General features: G+C 37.4%; 1 protein-coding gene across 2 annotated transcripts in view; it reads left to right on the plus strand.

Moving 5' to 3' along the window:
• Positions 1-18,257, plus strand: part of GMDS (GDP-mannose 4,6-dehydratase) — a 747,100-nt gene that overhangs the window by 558,065 nt on the left and 170,778 nt on the right. For both annotated transcript variants that reach the window (XM_090269914.1, XM_090269913.1), the window contains exon 8: positions 2,112-2,230. In XM_090269914.1, coding sequence (XP_090126040.1) covers positions 2,112-2,230 — 119 coding nt within the window. The remainder of the gene's footprint in view (positions 1-2,111; positions 2,231-18,257) is intronic.

Consider the following 18,257-nt stretch of genomic DNA (forward strand, 5'->3'; position numbering starts at 1 on the left):
CTATGGAGGGGCCCACCACACAGAGCAGGACTAACTTCAATGGGGTTCCTGTGCCTGCTGAGTCCACCCCCTTGAGTATGTTGCTGTGGAGGTGGTTGGGTGGTGCTTTAATGTGGTCTGAAGCTGTCCACCAGGTGCACTGGCTCTGAGGCCCCCTGAGGTGCCTTCCAAGGTCAGCCGTGGGCCACCTGTGTTCTTCTAAGGGCCACCTGGCTTGATCTACAAAGCAATCTGCAGATGGCTGCTACTCGTACTGGGCTTGGAGGTGCCTAGGAGAGGCCAACTTGCAAACCATGGCCTTTTGCAGCTACTGCTGTGCCTGGGACCACTTAGTGAGAGGTATGGAGCAAGCTTAGGCCAGAGGCTGCTTTTTGAGAGATTTTAGAAAGTCTGAAGCATGAGCCAAGACAAGCCATACATATGGAAAAGCCGCTGGAAACTGGCTGGGTAGGCCTACAAATTTGGTGGGACGGGGTCTTACCAGGAAATCACTAGAGTAGGGTAAACAGTATAAACCAGGTAATGGAGACTCAGATATTGTAACTTCCTCCTGGTTTTGTGGGGGGAGGACTCATCAAAAGAACAATGGCCTCTACCAGGAGAAAACTGCACCCCAGCACTCACCCTGATGCCAGATAATTCAGTTCCTCCCCTGTGTCCTTGGTGCCCTTCGAGCAGACCAGCACTGGAAGTCAGAGGGAGTGAGTCAAAGTAAGTCTGTGTGAGGGCCCTTGGAGAGGAATTGCCTAGGACTACAAAAGCCCTCCATCTCTTTCAGCCTCAATCCCTGCTGGTTTTTACAGCCAAAAGTTGTGGGGATCTCTCTTCCCAGTACTGGTACCTTGGGCTTGGGGGCCTGGTGTGGAGCCGTGACCCCTTGCTCCTCGAGGGGTACCTCTACAGCTAAAATAGCCCTCCCTGTATTTATCTGCCATATATGGGTGTGGGACCAGCCCATTCTACATCTCCTCCCCACCTACTCGTCTCAATGTATCATATTTAAATCCCTCGTTGTAAGACTTCCATTCAGCTAGATTTCAGGTGGTTCTGAACGATGATTATTCTGTATTTTAGTTGTAATTTTGACATGGTTGTGTGAGGATGTGAGTATTGTGTTTACCTAAGCTGCCATCTTGACTATTATTAAGTCTATTAACAATTAATAGACTTAATATTAATAATCAAGAATTAATAATTCTTTATTATTTTGCTTTTTTATGTCACCACATTGGTACATTTTACACTTTATCATTAAGAAATTTTGTTCTATTTTTGAGACAAATATCTGTCTTTAAAAGACTTTTACTTCCCTTCCATCCATGATGTGAAGGTAAATCAGACAATACTTTTTAAATTCTTCTTTCCTTAAATGTACTATAGAAAGGCTTAAATGTACCATAGAAAGGTTATTTGCCAAAAACACTCTTTAATATCTTGTTCCTCTAAATTGTAGTTCAAGGACCTGCTGCGTGACAGTCACCTGGGATGTTAAAGATAAATATGTCTAAAGCATATTCTTTACTATGCCCACTTCTGTGACTGTGACTCAGGCATCAATACTGAGTTGTTACCCACATGACTCCAATATACATTAAAGTGTGAGAACCATTACTGTAGTGGTGAGAATATTATATTGAATTCATGGTTATTTTCTAATTGTACTTCATGGAGACTGTTAGACTTAGGTGGTTCTAATGCCTTGGTAGCCCACATAAGCGAGCCAAACCTAAGCCACGTCACTTGAATCCAAGGAAATAAAACTCATTAACAATCAACCACACACAGCTAACTTGGCTTTCCGGAATAAGGCAACTGTGTAAACTATAACCAATCAAATAATTGCTTTGCTTTGCTTTACTTCAGTGTCTACTCTATAAAAACCTTGCCCCTAGCTCTTGTTGATGGAGTGCTCCTGAACTACCTTTGATCTAGCACTACTTTATTTAAATAAAGGTATGATCAAGTAAGCTCTTTTATTAAAAATTTTTTTTAAATATGCCTCAGTTTACCTTTTAACAATGTCCATAACCAATTATGTATATTTGATAACATTATATGTCCAAGTGGCAGCTGGCTGCAACTTTAACTTGGATTTGCCTGTCTTTCTTTAGGCTATGTGGCTGATGTTGCAGAATGAGAAGCCAGAGGATTTTGTCATAGCTACTGGAGAAGTCCATAGTGTCCGGGAATTTGTAGAGAAGTCATTTTTGCACATTGGAAAAACCATTGTGTAAGTATAACAGAGCTGATTTCTGGTGGTTTCCTTCCCTGTGAAAGGGAGAGGAAATGTCACTCATCAGACATTTGCTGGCATGTTTGTATAAGCGCTTGCTGTTCTGCCTTTGTTTTGTCTTTTTCCCTTTTTACTCTATTGTAAAGCAATGTAGGAAGATTCAATATAGAGCAGAGACTTTGTTCTTCACTGAATCCAACCCCAGTTATATTTTATGCGAAATATTTGTCACCATCTAAACGGTCTTTTTAATTTTTTTCTTTTAAAAATTTTTTAAATACTTTTATTTTTTGAAAGGATTTAAATTTTTTAATCTAAAAAATTTTATTATGGTTTATATATGGTGTACTATTTTATTACTGTAGCTAATCGTACTCTTACTAGTAAATATGATAACATTACACCATCTTTAATACTTTCACTTTTTATTTTAAAATTTTGAAACCATTAAAAACTTACAGAAAGTTTTAAATACATTACAATCTTCTTTACTCCCAACAACTGAGAGTTGGTTGCCAGCCTGATGCCCCAACAACTGGAACTTCTGTATGTATTTCCTATAAACAATGACATTTTCTCAGATAAACACAATACAAACATTAAAATCAGGAAATTCACCATGATAGATTGCTACTGTCTAATTGTTAGATCTGATTTCATTTTTGCCAGTTGAATAAATGCTATACTGTGTATGAAAATGATTTAGAAGGCAGATTTTTATTGGAATATTTGAAAGATTTATGGGAAATCCTTCATTATATATGGATGATGAGAAGATTGATTTTTGGCCTTTTTTTTTTCCTTTTACTGTGGTAAAATAAATATATAACAAAGTTTACCTTTCTAAACATTTTAATTTTATTTATAATTATTTATTTTAAATTACACTTGAAATTCAATATTATATTAGTTTCATTCATGTGTACAGCATAGTGATTAGACATTTATATAACTTATGAAGTGACACCCCCCCAATAAATCTAGTACACATTTGACACAATATATTGTTATTACAATATTATTGACTACATTCCCCATGTTGTACATCTCTGTGACTATTTTCATAAATGACAATTTGTACTTCTTAATCCCTTCACCTTTTCACCCATCCCCCCAGACTCCTCCCATCTAGCAGGATGTGAATGTGTTCTGTGAATGTGTGAGATTGTTTTGTTTATTTGTTTATTTTGGTTTTTAGATTTCACATATAAGTGAAATCTTATGATATTTGTTTTTCTCTGTGTGACTTTTTTCACTTAGCGTAGTACTATTAGGTCCATCTATGTTGTCACAAATGGTAAGACTTCATTTTTTATAGCTGACCGATAATCCAGAAATGTGCCATTTCTTTATCTAATCATGTATCAATGGGCATTTAAGTTGCTTCTATATCTTGGCTATTTTACATAATACTGCAGTGAACATAGGGATGCATATCTTACCAAATTAATGTTTTAGTTGGGTTTGAATAAATACTCAGAAATGGAATTGCTGGGTTGTATGTTAATTCTATTATTAATTTTTTGAGGAACCCCTATGCTATTTTCACATAGGCTGCACGAATAGTGCACAAAGGTTATTGTTAACAGATATTCTGACTGGTGTGAGGCGATATCTCATTGTGGTTTTAAATAATTTGCATGTCTCTGATGATTAGTGACATTGAGCATCTTTTCATTATGTTTGTTGGCTATTTGTATGTCCTCTTTGGAGAAGTGTATTCAGGTCTTCTGCCCATTTTTTAATAAAATTGTTTTGTTTTGTTTTGTTTTGTTTTGGTGTTAAGATGTGTAAGTTCTTTATACATTTGGATATTAACTTCTTATTAGATGTATTGTTTATGAATATCTTTTTCCATTCAGTAGGTTACTTTTTGTTTTGTTGATGGTTTCCTTCCCTATGAAAAAGTTTTTGATTTGATGTAGTCCCATTTTTCTTTTTTGTAGTTGTTTTTTTTTTTTTTGTTTGGTTGTTTTGTTTTGTTTGTCTTGTTTTGGGTTTTTTGTTTGTTTGTTTTTGTTTCTTTTGCCCAAGGAAAGATATCTAAAAAATATTGCTAAGAGCAATGTCAAAGAATTTATTGACTGTTTTCTTCTGGGCATTTTATGGTTTGGGGTCTTTTATTTAAGTCTTTAATCCATTATGAGTTTGTTCTTGAATATGGTGTGAGAAACTGCTTCAATCTTATTTTATTGCATGTATCTGTCCACCTTTCCCAGTACCACTTACTCAATAGACTGTCCTTACCCCATTGTATATTCTTGCCTCCTCTGTCATAGATTAATTGATCATATATATATAGGTGTGAATTTATTTTTGTGCTGTCTATTCATCTATATGTCTGTTTTATGCCAATATCATACTGTTTTGATTACTATAGCCATATAGTATAGTTTAGTATAGTTTGATATCAGGTAGTTTGATACTTCTAACTTTGTTCTTCTTTTTTAAGATTGCTTTGGGTATTCATGGTCTTTTGTGGTTCCCTATGAATTTTAGGATTATTTGTTCTAGTTCTGTTGGAAATCCCATTGGTATTTTGATAGGGATTTAATTGAATCTGTAGATTGCTTTGGGTAATATGGACATTTTAACAATGTTAATTATTCCTATTCATGAGCACTATATATTCTTCAATTTATTTGAATCTGCTTCAGTTTCATTCTTCACTTCCTTACAATTTTCCAAGTATAGGTCATTTACCTCCTTTGTTAAATTCATTCCTAGGTATTTTTAAATACAGTTGTATGTGGGATGGTTTCTTTAATTTATCTTTCTGATAGTTCATTATTGGTACATAAATATGCAACCAATTTCTGGATATTAATTTTGAATAAATACTTAATTGAATTCATTTGTTCTAATAGTTTTGTTTTTTTTTTTTTTTTTAGTGGCATCTTTAGGTAGTCTATGTGCAGCATCATGACATCTGCAAACAATAACAGATTTGCTTTGTTTCCAATTTTGATTATCTCTCTGTTTTTCTTTTCTAATTGCTGTGGCAAAGACTTCCAATACTCAATTGTATAAAAATGGTGAAAGTGGACATCCTTGTCTTGCAACTGATCTTGAAAATGCTTTTAGCTTTGCACCATTGAGTATAAAGTTAGTTGTGGCTTTGACATATATTGCCTTTATAATGTTGAGGTATATTCCCTCTACTTCCAATTTGCTGGGAGTTTTTTATCATAAATGACTAGTTTGAGAAGGATAAGTGTTAGTTCTTCTTTGAATGTTTGGTGAAATTCACCTGTGAAGTCATCTGGTCCACAACTTCTATTTGTTGAGAGATTTTTGATTACTGACTTGATTTCATTAGTATTAATAATTCTTGGCCTGCTCATATTTTCTCTTTCTTCTTCATTGAGTCCTGGGAGATTATATGTTTCTAGAAACTTATCTATTTCTTCCATGTTCTTCAATTTTTTGGCATGTAATTGTTCATAGTATTTTCTTATTTTGTATTCCTGTGGTGTCAGTTGTCACTTTTGCTCTTTCATTTCTGATTTTATTTATTCGTGTCCTCTCTCTTTATTTCTTTTTTTAAGCATATTTTCTTGATTATGATATTACAATTGTCCCAATTTTTTACCCTTAACCTCCCTCTTCCTGGTACCCCTCCTCCCTCCAGCAACCACCACCCATGGGTTCATGTCTGCGGGTTGTGCAGGTAAGTTCTCTGGCTTCTCCATTTCCCCTGCCTCTCTCAACATCCCCCTGTCTATTTTGTACCCACCAATTATGCTTCTTAATCCCTGTACCTTTTCCACAATTCTCCCCCTTCCACCTCCTTGCTGACAGCCCTCCATATGATCTCCCTGTCTATGATTCTGTTGCTGTTCTACTTGTTTGCTTAGTTTGTTTTGTTTTTTGGATTCATTTGTTGATAGTTTTGAGTTTGTTGTTATTTTAATGTTCATAGTTTTGATCATCTTTTTTTTAAGTATATTTGAGTCATTATTTGTTACAGTAGTCCCAATTTTATTCCCTTTGCTTCCCTCTGCCCAGTACCCCGCTTCCCTCTAGCAATCCTCCCCCCCAGAGTTCATACACAAGGTTGTGCATGTACATTCTGTGGCTTCACCGTTTCCTATATTATTCTTAACTTCTCCCTGTCTATTTTGTAACAACGAATTATGTTTCTTAATCCCTGCACCATTTCCCCATTTCTCCCCCTCCCCACTCCCAGCTGATAATCCTCCAAATGATCCCCACACCTACAACCCTGTTCCCACTCTGGTTTGCCTCATTGGATCTTGTTTTTATTTTTTAGATTCAGTTGTTGATAGTTGTGAGTTTGTTGTCATTTTATTGTTCATAATTTTGATCTTCTTTTTCTTAAGTAAGTCCCTTTGACATTTCATATAATAACGGCCTTGTAATGATGAACTCCTTTAGCTTTATGTCTGGGAAGCACTTCATCTGCCCTTCCATTCTAAATGATAGCTTTGCTGGATAGAGTAGTCTTGGTTGTAGGTCCTTGCTTTTCATCACATTGAATACTTCTTGCCAGCCCCTTCTTGCCTGCAAATTTTCTTTTGAGAAATCAGCTGATAGTCTTATAGGCACCCCTTTGTAGGCAACTCTCTGCTTTTCTCTTGCTGCTTTTAAGATTCTCCCTTTAAAGTGAACCTTTGGCATTTTAATTATGATGTGTCTTGGTGTGGTCCTCATTGGATCCTCCTTGTTTGGGACTCTCTGTGCTTCCTGGACCCATATGTCCATTTGCTTCACCAAATTTGGGAAGTTTTCCTTCATTATTTTTTCACTTAAGTTTTCAATTTCCTGCTCTTCTTCTTTTCCTTATGGCACCCCTATGATTTGGATGTTGGCATAATTAAAGTCCCAGAGGTTTCTAAGCCTCTCCTCATTTTTAAAAATTATTGTTTCCTCCTTCTCTACTGGTTGATTATTTTTTTCTTTCTTATGTTCCAAATAATTGATTTGAACCCCAGTTTCCTTCCCTTCACCATTGTTTTTGTGTCAGTTTTCCTTTATTTCACTTAGTATAGCCTTCACTTCTTCCTTTCTGCATTTGCCATACTTAAGCATATCTGTCACATCTGTCAGCATCTTTATCACCAGTGTTTTGAACTCTGCGTCTGTTAGGTTGGCTATCTCTTCGTTTGTTACGTTGGTTATCTCCTCATTGCTTAGTTCTCCCACTAGAACCTTGATTGTTCCCCCTTTTGGGACATACTTTTCTGTCTCCTCAACTTGACAGGCTCCTGTGTTTGTTTGCCTCTGTGTCTTAGGTAGAGCTGTTGCACCTGTTACGTTGTACGGGACGGAACCTTAGTTATTTGTCAGTATGGGGCAATCCTTTTCACCATATTGTGGCGCTGTATGTAGGGGAGGGGTCTGAGAGGGAACAATGACGCTTACTCAGCACTTGCCTCTTTCCCAGGCACTTCCACTTTTGTATAGGACGGGTGCCTCTCTAGCTGTTGCCCTGGCCATGGTTCCCAGAGTGGGTGGGTCTGTGGACATTCTAGGACTGTGGGGATCCTTTAAACAAGCTGACTCTGCTGAGAGACAGGCAGTTTCTTCCTCCGCCCCAGTCCCCAGTGGTTTGCAGTCAGAAACAATGAAGCTTTATTTTCCCCAGCGCTGAGACCATGAGCTGTGTGGTCTCGGTGGTGCTAGGAGTGCTGCGTAGGTGTCCCTCCCAACTTTTTAAAACGTGTGACTGTGCTTTCCACTGGCTTACTGCTGCTGCCGCCACTGCCACCACCATACTGCATCCTCTCCGCCCCAGCTCCACCCCTCATACCTGTCTGGATGAGTATTTATTCTTTATATCTTTGTTTGTTGGACTTCCATGCAGCTTGATTTCTAGAACTTCTGGTTGTCTCTAGTTTTGAGGTAGTTGTATTCCTTCTTAGTTGTGGAGGGAGATGCAGCATGTCTGTCTAGACCTCCATCTTGGCTGGAAGTCTTTCTTCTTGATCTTATTATTAACTCATTCATTGTTGAATTGCATGTTATTTGTCCTTTTATTTTTGTGTTTTTTAGTTTGACTATTGTAATTGATTTCTAGTAGCATACCATTGTGTTTGGAGAAGATGGTTGATATAATTTCAATCTTCTTAAATTTATTGAGGCATGTTTAGTGGCATTATATGTTTTCTATTCTTGGAAGTGTTCAATGTACACTTTAAAAGAATGGGTATCCTCCTGCTTTGGGGTGAAATGTCCAACGAATATCATCAATTAAATCTATTTAGTCTTAAGGCCACTGTTTCCTTATTGATTTTCTGTCTGGATGTCAATAGGGTGTTAAACTCTTTCACTATTGTATTACTATTGGCCCTCTCCCTTTATGTTCTCCTCTATTTGCTTTATATGTATATTTACATCCTCTTACATTGAATGTATTAATGTTTACAAGGGTTATGTCCTCATTTTGTATAGATGCCTTTATCATTAAGAAATGTCCTCCTTGCTTTTCCTCTGGGAGACACCAGGTTGAGAGGAGTGTGGTCTTCTCTCCACACCATGATGTGTGCTCATCTATCAGTATACTCTGAAAAGGGGGAATCATCTTGCAAAAATGTCATTTTACTGGTTGTGTTCAAAATTCCCATTCAACCAGGTATTGTTAACTTTGTTTATAACACCTTGTGCAAAAATAATAAACAGCCCTGTGTTGTCAATGAATTAACAGATCATAAAACCAGTGCTGATTCTTGGGCTGTTGGCAGAGCTGTGACTCAAATTCCCAGAGTTCAAAATGATGTAATTCATCAGTCTGGTCAGGGTGCTCTTAGAAATATGTGTCGTGGGGACCACATGTTTGCACCAACCAAAACCTGACCCCATTGGCAATGCAGAGTTAACACAACATATCTGCTCTGCCCTGGCTACCTCAGCCTAACCAGCACTCGTCATGTCAAAAGGTCATCATATTGAGGAAGTTACTGAACTTCCTTTGGTAGTTGAGATAAAGTTGAAGGCTACAAGAAAACCAAGGAGGTTGTTTTGCTTTTTAAGAAACTTAAGGCCTGGAATAATATCAGAAAGATCTATGGCTCTCAGCGAATGATAGCTGGCAAGGGCAAAATGAGAACCCATCATCATATCCAGTGCTTGGGACTTTGCATCCTCTATAATGAGGACAATGGTATTATCAAAGCCTTCAGTCATCCCTGGAATTACTCTGCCTAATGTAAGTAAACTGAACATTTTGAAACTTGCTCCTAGTGGGCATGTGGACCATTTCTTCATTTGAACTTAAAGTGCTTTCCACAAGTTAAATGTATTGTATGACACTAAGCATAAAACCACCTCCCTCATGAGTAACTATAACCTTTCCATGCACAAGATGCTCAGTACAGACTTTAGTAGAATCTTGAAAAACCCTGAGGTCTGAAGAGCCTTCTGCGAACCACGCAAGAAGATTCACTGCAGAGTCAGCCCTGAAGAAGAATCCACTTAAAAACCCTGAGAATCATGTTGAAGCTAAGCCCATATGCAAAGACCATGTGCAGGAACACCAATCTTCACCAGGCCAGAACCGAAAGCTCTAGGTGAGTAAAGCAGCAGCAGTGCTAGAAGACACATCAGATGAGAAGGGGGTTGTTCTAGACAAGAATCCTGTGTTAGGGAAGGAAGGAAAGGAGGTATTGGTGTTACAAAACAGAAGAAGCCTTGGATGGGAAAACGGGCTGCCGCTACCAGGAACCCAGCAGCTGAGAAGAAGCCCACAGAAAAGAAACCCACCACAGAGGTAAACAAGCCTACAGCATAAATTTAAATTTGTCTATTCCATAAAGGTCAAATCACTGTGGACAACTGATTTTGAATAAAAACCTAATCAAAGGCAAACAAACAAACAAAAAAATAAAAATAAAAAGGAAAAGAAGTGTCTCCTTCTTTGTGTTCTGTTATGAACTTTGTTTTAAAGTCTATTCTGGCAAATAATTATTGGTGACTCAGCTTTCTTTCCTTTTTCATCTCTTTTCTTTCTGGCTATGTGTTTCTTTCAATCTGAAGCATATGTATGGGTCTTGTTTTCTTATCCATTCAGCCATTTTTTATCTTTTGATTGGAGCACTTAATTCACTTATATTTAAAGCGATTATTGATAGGTGTGTAGTTATTGCTGTTTTATTATTTATATTTTTGATCTTTCTTCTTCTTAAAGAAGACCCTTTTACATTTCTCTTAATGCTGGTTTGATAATGATGAACTCCTTTAACTTTTTATTGTCTAGGAAGGTCTTTGTCTCTCCATCAATTAGAAAAGACAGTCTTGCTGGGTAGAGTGGTCTTTTTATGTTGTTGTTCATTTTTTATGGTATATTTTATCCATATCAATTATTCCCCCATACACTCCTACACCTCAACCCACTTCCCTCCCCTCTGCAGTCACCATACTGTTGTCCTTGTCAGCCTGCTCTCTATTTATGAGTCTCTGTTTTACTTATTAGTTCAGTTTGTTCATTAGGTTCTACATATGAGTGAAATCATATGGTATTTGTCTTTCTTTGACTGGCTTATTTCACTTAGAATAATGTTCCCCAGATCCATCCATGCTGTTCCAAACGGTAAAATTTTCTGTTTCCTTATGGCCAAGTAGTATTCCATTCTGTATGTGTTCTATAGCTGTTTTATCCACTCACCTACTGATGGACACCTGAGTTGCTTCCAGATCTTGGCAGTTGTAAATAATGCTTCAGTGACTATGTGGGTATATATATTCTATTGACTTAGTTTGGGGGGTTCCTATGGATAAGTTCCCAGAAGGGGAATCGCTGGGTTGTATGATAGTTTTATTTAAAATTTTTTTAGTAACTCCATACTGCTTTACAGTGACTACACCAATTAGCATTCCCACCATAAGTGCACTAGGGTTCCCCTTTCTCCACGTCCTCACTAGAACATGTTGTTTTTTAATTTATTGATGATAGCCATTCTGACAGGTGTGAGATGATATCTTATTGTAGCTTTAATTTGCATTTCTCTGATGATTAGTGATATTGAGCATCTTTTCATATTTCTTTGGGCCATCTATATGTCCTCTTTGGAGAAGTATCTGTTTAGGTCCTTTGCCCATTTTTATTTAGGTTGTTTTTGTGGTATTGACTTTTATGCATTTTTAAAATAAATTTTGGATATTAACCCTTATCAGATGTATCGACGAATATCTTCTCTCAATCAGCGAGTTGTCTTTTTGTTTTGTTGATGGTTCCTTTTGCTGTGCAGAAACTTTTTAGTTTGATATAGTCCCATTTGTTTATTTTTCCTGTTGTTTCTTTGCCTGAAGAGATATATCAGAAAAAATATTCCTATGAGCAATGTCTGAGATTATACTGCCTATGTTTTCTTCTAGGGTTTTTATGGTTTTGAGTCTAATATGTAAGTCTTTAATACATTTTGAATTTATTCTTGTGTATAGTGTAAGAAAGTGATCTAGTTTCAATTTCTGGGCATATCTGTTCAATTTTCCCAACACTATTTATTGAATAAACTAACTTAGTCCATTGTATATTTTTATCTTCTCTGTCAAATATTAACTGACTATAAAGCTGTGGGTTTATTTCTGGTCTCTCTATTCTGTTCCATTATCTATATGTCTGTTTTTATTACAGTACCATGCTGTTGTTATGATTATGGCCTTATACTATATTTTGATATTAGCATGATTTCTCCAACTTTGTTTTCCTTTCTTTAGGTCTCTTTTGCTATTCGGGGTCTTTTATGTTTCCATATATATTTTTGGAATATTTTTTTCTAATTCTGTGAAATAAACCATTGGTGTCTTGATAGAAATTGCATTGAAACTACAGATTGCTTTGGGTAGTATGGACATTTTAATGATGTTAATTCCTCTTATCCGTGAACACAGTATGTACTTTTACTTATTTGTATCTTCTTCAGTTTTGTTCATCAGTGTCTTTCTGTTTTCTGAGTAGAGGTCTTTTACATCCTTGGATAAATATTTTATTCTCTTTTTTTAAAGTATATTTTATTGATTATATTGTTACAATAGTTCCAATTTTTTCCCCTTTGCTCCCCTCCACCCAGCACCCTCCCTCCCCCAGAAATACCCCCCCAAGCCGATGCCCTTGAGTCGTACACGCAAGCTCTCCCGCTTCACCCTTTCATATACTTTTCTTCTTTTCTTTTTAAATAAATAAATGATTAATTAATTATTATAACAATAAAAAATAACAATCCCTCCCTCTCAGACTTAACACCCTTTATAGAGGACAGTGGGCAAACGTCTCGAGCTCCTCTAGCTGCTTCAAGCTGGACATGGTCGTCGTCCTACCTACCCTTGGGTCCATTAATCCCTAATAAGAGTGGGGATGTGGAGGGGAGGGTGGCCTTCCCACATGGGGGAGGATCGTGCAGACTCCAGGTCAATTGGCTGTCCCTGGACAACGGAATGCTTAATTTAACAGGCTGGCATCCTTGTTGTATTCTGGGGGCCACAGATTTCGCATGAGGGTTAAAAGACATCATTCAATCCATAACCACTAGATAACAAAAGGCAGGGATTAATTTTTCAGTGTCCCACATTAGGGAAAAAAAAGGGCTTCACCTGTCCAAAACTCTTTTGCCCTTTATACTTAGTTTGGGCTGAGGGAAATGTTTTAGGTTTCCCCGCTCTCAGACCTCTTGACCCTTTCTGTCCAAGCCATTTGGACAGAAAAGAGAAACCAGTTTTAAAGTGAAGCCCACAGACCATCCCATACTTCACCAACCCTGCCACTTAGTTCAGCCAAACCGTTGAGTCTCAGGAGGCAGCAATGCAGACAGGATTAAGTGAGGCCTATACGTACAGACAATCAGGTAATGAGATGATAGGCTTATGCCCTTTGAAAACAGAAAACACATGTTAATTTATGTAACATAACCCACAAACAAGTCTCTAAATCTGTAAGACTGTCTTATTGGAAAGACATCCAGTTGCAAGGCATTTGACATTCTTCTTGCCTGTAAATTAAACATCTTTGATGATACCACATAGTTTAACTTTCAAGTGAAAACATATTTTAAATGAAAAGAAACTTTAAAGATGGTTAGCTGCACTACTTTATAGTCTACCACTGATCATTGTGATTTTCCTAGAATCACGATTTTTCTCCCTAAGATTACCCTCCTTGTCATTAAAGGGACTGCATTAAGTCTATTTTTAATTTATCCCATTCATTTGCATAAACACAACAAGAGCAGCAAGTGATCACTTATGACCTTTAGTTCTGCTTTGCTGGAACTTACGCAAGGAACATTTAGGATGACCTTCAGTCTGCCCTTCGGGGCACAGAAGCTGAGCCACATACCTGGCATTCAGCCTTGCCTGTACACACCTGTCTTTTCCAAGTCCTTCTGGTTTTCCATTGTGCCTTAAGGTCCCTTCTAGCCACCTTTCAGGAAAACAACCTTCATTCCTTCCCTGGAAAGATTGCTATGGACCACACAACCAACCATGGAACCCGGCCTTTTATCTCGTGGGCTTTTATTACCTTTGATATCAGGTACTGTGATTCCTCCTACTGTGTTCTTCTTCCTCAAAATTGCTGTGGCTATTCGAGCTCTTTTTTGGTTCCATATAAATTTTCGAAGTATTTGTTCTAGGTCTGTGAAAAATGTCATTGGTATTTTAATAGGGATTGCATTTAATCTATAAATTGCTTTGGGTAGTATGGACATTTTAATGATGTTGATTCTTCCCATCCATGAACATGGTATATGCTTCCATTTATTTGTATCTTCCTTAATTTCTTTCTTCAGTGTTATGTAGTTTTCTGAGTTCTTTTACCTCTTTGATGTAATTTATTCCTAAGTACTTTATTTTTCTTGTTGCTATAGTGAATGAGATGTTTTTTCCTAGTTTCTATATGATATTTTACTGTTAGCATACAGAAATGCCTTTGATTTCTGAATATTGACTTTGTACCCTGCTATTTAGCCAAATTCACTTATTAGGTCGAGTAGTTTTTTTGTGGAGTCTATAGGGTTTTCTATATATACTATCATGTCATCTGCAAATAATGACAGTTTTACTTCCTCTTTTCCAATTTGGATGCCTTTTATTTCTCTTTCTTGTCTGATTGCTGTGGCTAGAACTTCCAAGACTATGTTGAATAGGAGTGGAGAGAGTTTACATCCGTGTCTTGTTCCTGACCTCAGGGGAAATGCTTTCAGTTTTTGTCCATTGAGTATGATGTTGGCTTCAGGTTTCTTGTATATGGCCTTTATTATGTTGAGGTATGCTCCCCCTCTATTCCCATTTTGCTGAGTGTTTTTATCATAAATGGGTGTTGTACTTTATCAAATGCCTTTTCAGCATCTATTGATATGATCCTGTGGTTTTTGGCTTTCATTTTGTTTGTGTGCTGTATTATATTTTTTGATTTGTGAATACTAAACCATTCTTGCATCCCTGGGATGAATCCCACTTGATCATGATGTATGAACTTTCTAATGTGTTGTCTGATCCGGTTTGCCAATATTTTGTTGAGGATTTTAGCATCTATGTTCACCAGCGATATTGACCTGTAGTTTTCTTTCTCTGTTGTGTCTTGATCTGTTTTGTAAGTAGGGTAATACTTCATAAGAAAAGTTTGAGAGGTTTCCCTCTTCTTGGGCTTTTTGGAATAGTTTGAGAAGGGTAGGTGTTAATTCTTTCCTAAAAGTTTTGTAAAATTTGCCCGTGAGGCCATTTGGTACAGGGCTTTTGTGTGCCGGTAGTGTTTTGATTACTATTTCAATTCCACTCTTTGTTATCGGTCTGTTCCAGCTTTCTGCTTCTTCTTGATTTAGTTTTGGAAGACTATATGTTTCTAGAAATTGTCCACTTCATCTAGGTTGTCAAGTTTCTTGCCATACAGTTGTTTGTAGTAATTTCTTAAAATCCTTTGTATTTCTGTGATTTAAGTTGTGATTTATCCTCCTTCATTTCTGATTTTATTTATTTGGGTCCTCTCTGTCTTTTTCTTCATGAGCCTGGCTAAAGGGTTGTCAATTTTGTTTATCTTTTCAAAGAACCAGCTCCTACTTTTGTTGATCTTTTTAATTGTTAGTTTAGTCTCTATGTCATTTAATTCTGCTCTGATCTTGATGATTCGTCCTTCTACTCGCTCTGGGCTTGGTTTGTCATTGTTTTCCTAGTTCTTGTAGCTGTAGTGTAAGGTTTTTAATTTGAGGTTCTTATCTCCTTTTTATGTATGCCTGTATTGCTATGAACTTTCCTTTGAAGACTGCTTTTGCTGTGTCCCATAGGTTTTGGGCCGTTGTGTGTTAATTATCATTTGTTTCCAGAAACTTCTTGATTTTCTCCTTCATGTCACTGTTAACCCATTCATTATTTAATAGCATGTTTTTTATTCTCCATGAGTTTGAATGTCTTTGAGGTTTTGTGTGTGTGTGTGTGTGTGTGTGTGTGTGTGTGTGGTTGATTTTTAATTTTAAGACATTGTGATCTGAGAATATGCTGTATCTGATTTAATTCTGTTCTGATCTTGATGATTTCCTTCCTTTACTTGATCTGGGCTTTGTTTGTTGTTCTTCCTCTAGTTCTTGTAGCTGTAGAGTTAAATTTTTTATTAAAGATTATTCTAGCTTTTTCAGGTAGGCCTGTATTGCTATGAACTATCCTCTCAGGACTGCTTTCGCTGTATCCCATAGGTTTTGGGTTGTTGTGTGTTCATTATCATTGGTTTCCGGAAACTTTTTGATTTCTTCCTTGATGTCATTGTTAACCCATTCATTATTTAATACCATGTTATTCATTCTCCATGAGTTTGAATGTTTTTGAGTTTTTTCCTTGAGTTGATTTCCTATTTTAAGCCATTGTGATCTGAGAAGATGCTTGATATAATTTCAATTTTCTTGAATTTGTTGAGTCTTGTTTTGTGTCCTACCATGTGGTATTTCTTTGAAAATGTTCCATGTGCACTTGAGAAGAATGTTTATTTTGTTTCTTTGGAGTGAAAAGTTCTATATATATCAATTAAGTCTATTTGATCTAGAGTGTTGTTCAATGCCTCAATATCCTTGGTGTTTCTTTCCTTCGAAGATCTGTCCATTGTTGAAAATGGGGTGTTAAAGTCCCCTACTATGAGTTTGTTGCTCTCTATACCTTTCTCGGAGTCTTTCAAAATGTTCCTTACATATTTGGGTGCGTCTATGTTGGGTGCATATATGTTTATCAGGCTTATATCTTCATGATGGATTGTTCCCTTAAGTATTATAAAATGTCCTTCTTTGTCTCTTTTTATGGCCTTTGCTGTGAAATCTGTTTTGTCAGATATAAGTATTGCTACCCCAGCTTTTCTTTTCATGTCCATTTGCTTCGAATACTTTTTTTTTCCCTTCTCTTTTAGTCTGTGTAAATCTTCTCTTTTGAGGTGTGTCTCTTGTAGACAGCATATATGTGGGTCATGCTTTCTAATACATTCAGCTACCCTATGTCTTTTGATTGGAGCATTTAATCCATTTACATTTAAGGTTATTACTTATAAGTATTTATTCATTGTCATTTTCCCCCTTTGTACTCGTGTTCGTCTCTGTATCTCTCTCTTTCTTCATCTTCTTAAAGAAGACCCTTTAGCATATCTTGCAATGTTCGTTTGGTGCAGATGTATTCTTTTAGCCTTCTTTTGTCTTGGAAACTCCTTGTTTCACCTTCCATTTTGAATGAGAGCGTTGCTGCGTAGAGTATTCTTGGTTGTAGGCCTTTGTTTTTCATCGCTTGGAATATTTTTTGCCATTCCCTTCTGGCTTGTAGTGTTTCTGCTGAGAAATCTGATGACATCGTTATTAAAGCTCCCTTGTATGTTATTAGTTGTTTCTCTCTTTGTCTTTGAATGTTGCCATTTTAATTATGATGTGTCTTGAAGTGGGCCTGTTGGGGTTCATCTTCATTGGGACCCTCTGTGCTTCCTGGACTTGCATGACTCTTTCTCTCCTCATGTTAGGGAAGTTTTCTGTCATTAGTTTTTCAAAGAGGTTTTCTATCCCTTGGTCATCTTCTTCTCCTTCTGGAATTTTTATGATATGGATATTATTATGTTTCATGTTGTCCTGCAGCTGTCTTAGAACCTCTTCAGTCTTGTTCAGTCTTTTTTCATTTTGTTGAACTGTCTGGGAGTTTTTGTCTACATTGTCCCGCAGCTCACTGATCCGATCTTCTGCTTCCTCTAGCCTGCTTTTAATTCCTTCTACTGTGTTCTTCAATTCAGAGATCATATTCTTCATTTCCTCCTGGCTCTTATTGATAGCTTCTATGTCCTTTTTCATGCTCGTGTAATTCTTAGTAAGTTCCTTGTAGTTTTTCTGGAGTTCCTTGTAGTTTCCCTGGAGTTCTTTGTAGTTTCCACTGAGCTTATTGAGCTTCTCCATAATCCATGTTTTGAATTCCTTATCTGATAGTTTGCTCCCCTCTATTTCATTTAGCAGTCTTTCTGGGGATTCTACCTTTCCTTTTGATGGGGGGTTGTTTCTCTTTCTCCCCATTTTTGTGACTCCTATTGTTTATTGGTGCTTCTTAGAATGATCTCCACTTCCTGGATCTGCCTCTGGTGAAGTCAGATCATCTACCAGTCTGGCCCTAGGCAGCCTGTTGGGGACTTCCAGGGATCTACTGCCTTTGTCTGTCTTCTTTAATTGTTAATCTATATAATCTGTGATTAGCCGTCAGGCTTAAGGACTGTGGGTGTGGCAGCTTAATTTCTGCAGGTAGGGCTTTTGCTTCCCCTCAGGCTGGAATGGTCTGCCTGCACTACTGGGGGATGAGTCAGCACTCTGACCTGGTCGGCTGCTCCCCCAGTTCTCCCCTCAAAGCCACCACACCAAACTCTCCCCAAGCATTTCCAGTCCTCTCTGCCTTCCCTCTGCTTGAGCCCAGGGTAAGTGGGGGCCAAAATATTTTTTTATGTGATCTTCTTAAGAGCTCTTTTTCTCCCGCTGTTTCTCTTTGGCTAGCAAGAAACTCTGCGCCTTTTCGCTTTTCGCAGCTGGATACTATTTTACTTTCCACTCTGTGTCTGTAGGCTGGGAAGTCCAGCTGGGCG

Source organism: Furipterus horrens, unplaced genomic scaffold (genome assembly GCF_987537825.1).
Source record: "Furipterus horrens unplaced genomic scaffold, mFurHor1.1.pri manual_scaffold_3, whole genome shotgun sequence".
NCBI classification, from domain to species: Eukaryota; Metazoa; Chordata; class Mammalia; order Chiroptera; family Furipteridae; genus Furipterus; species Furipterus horrens.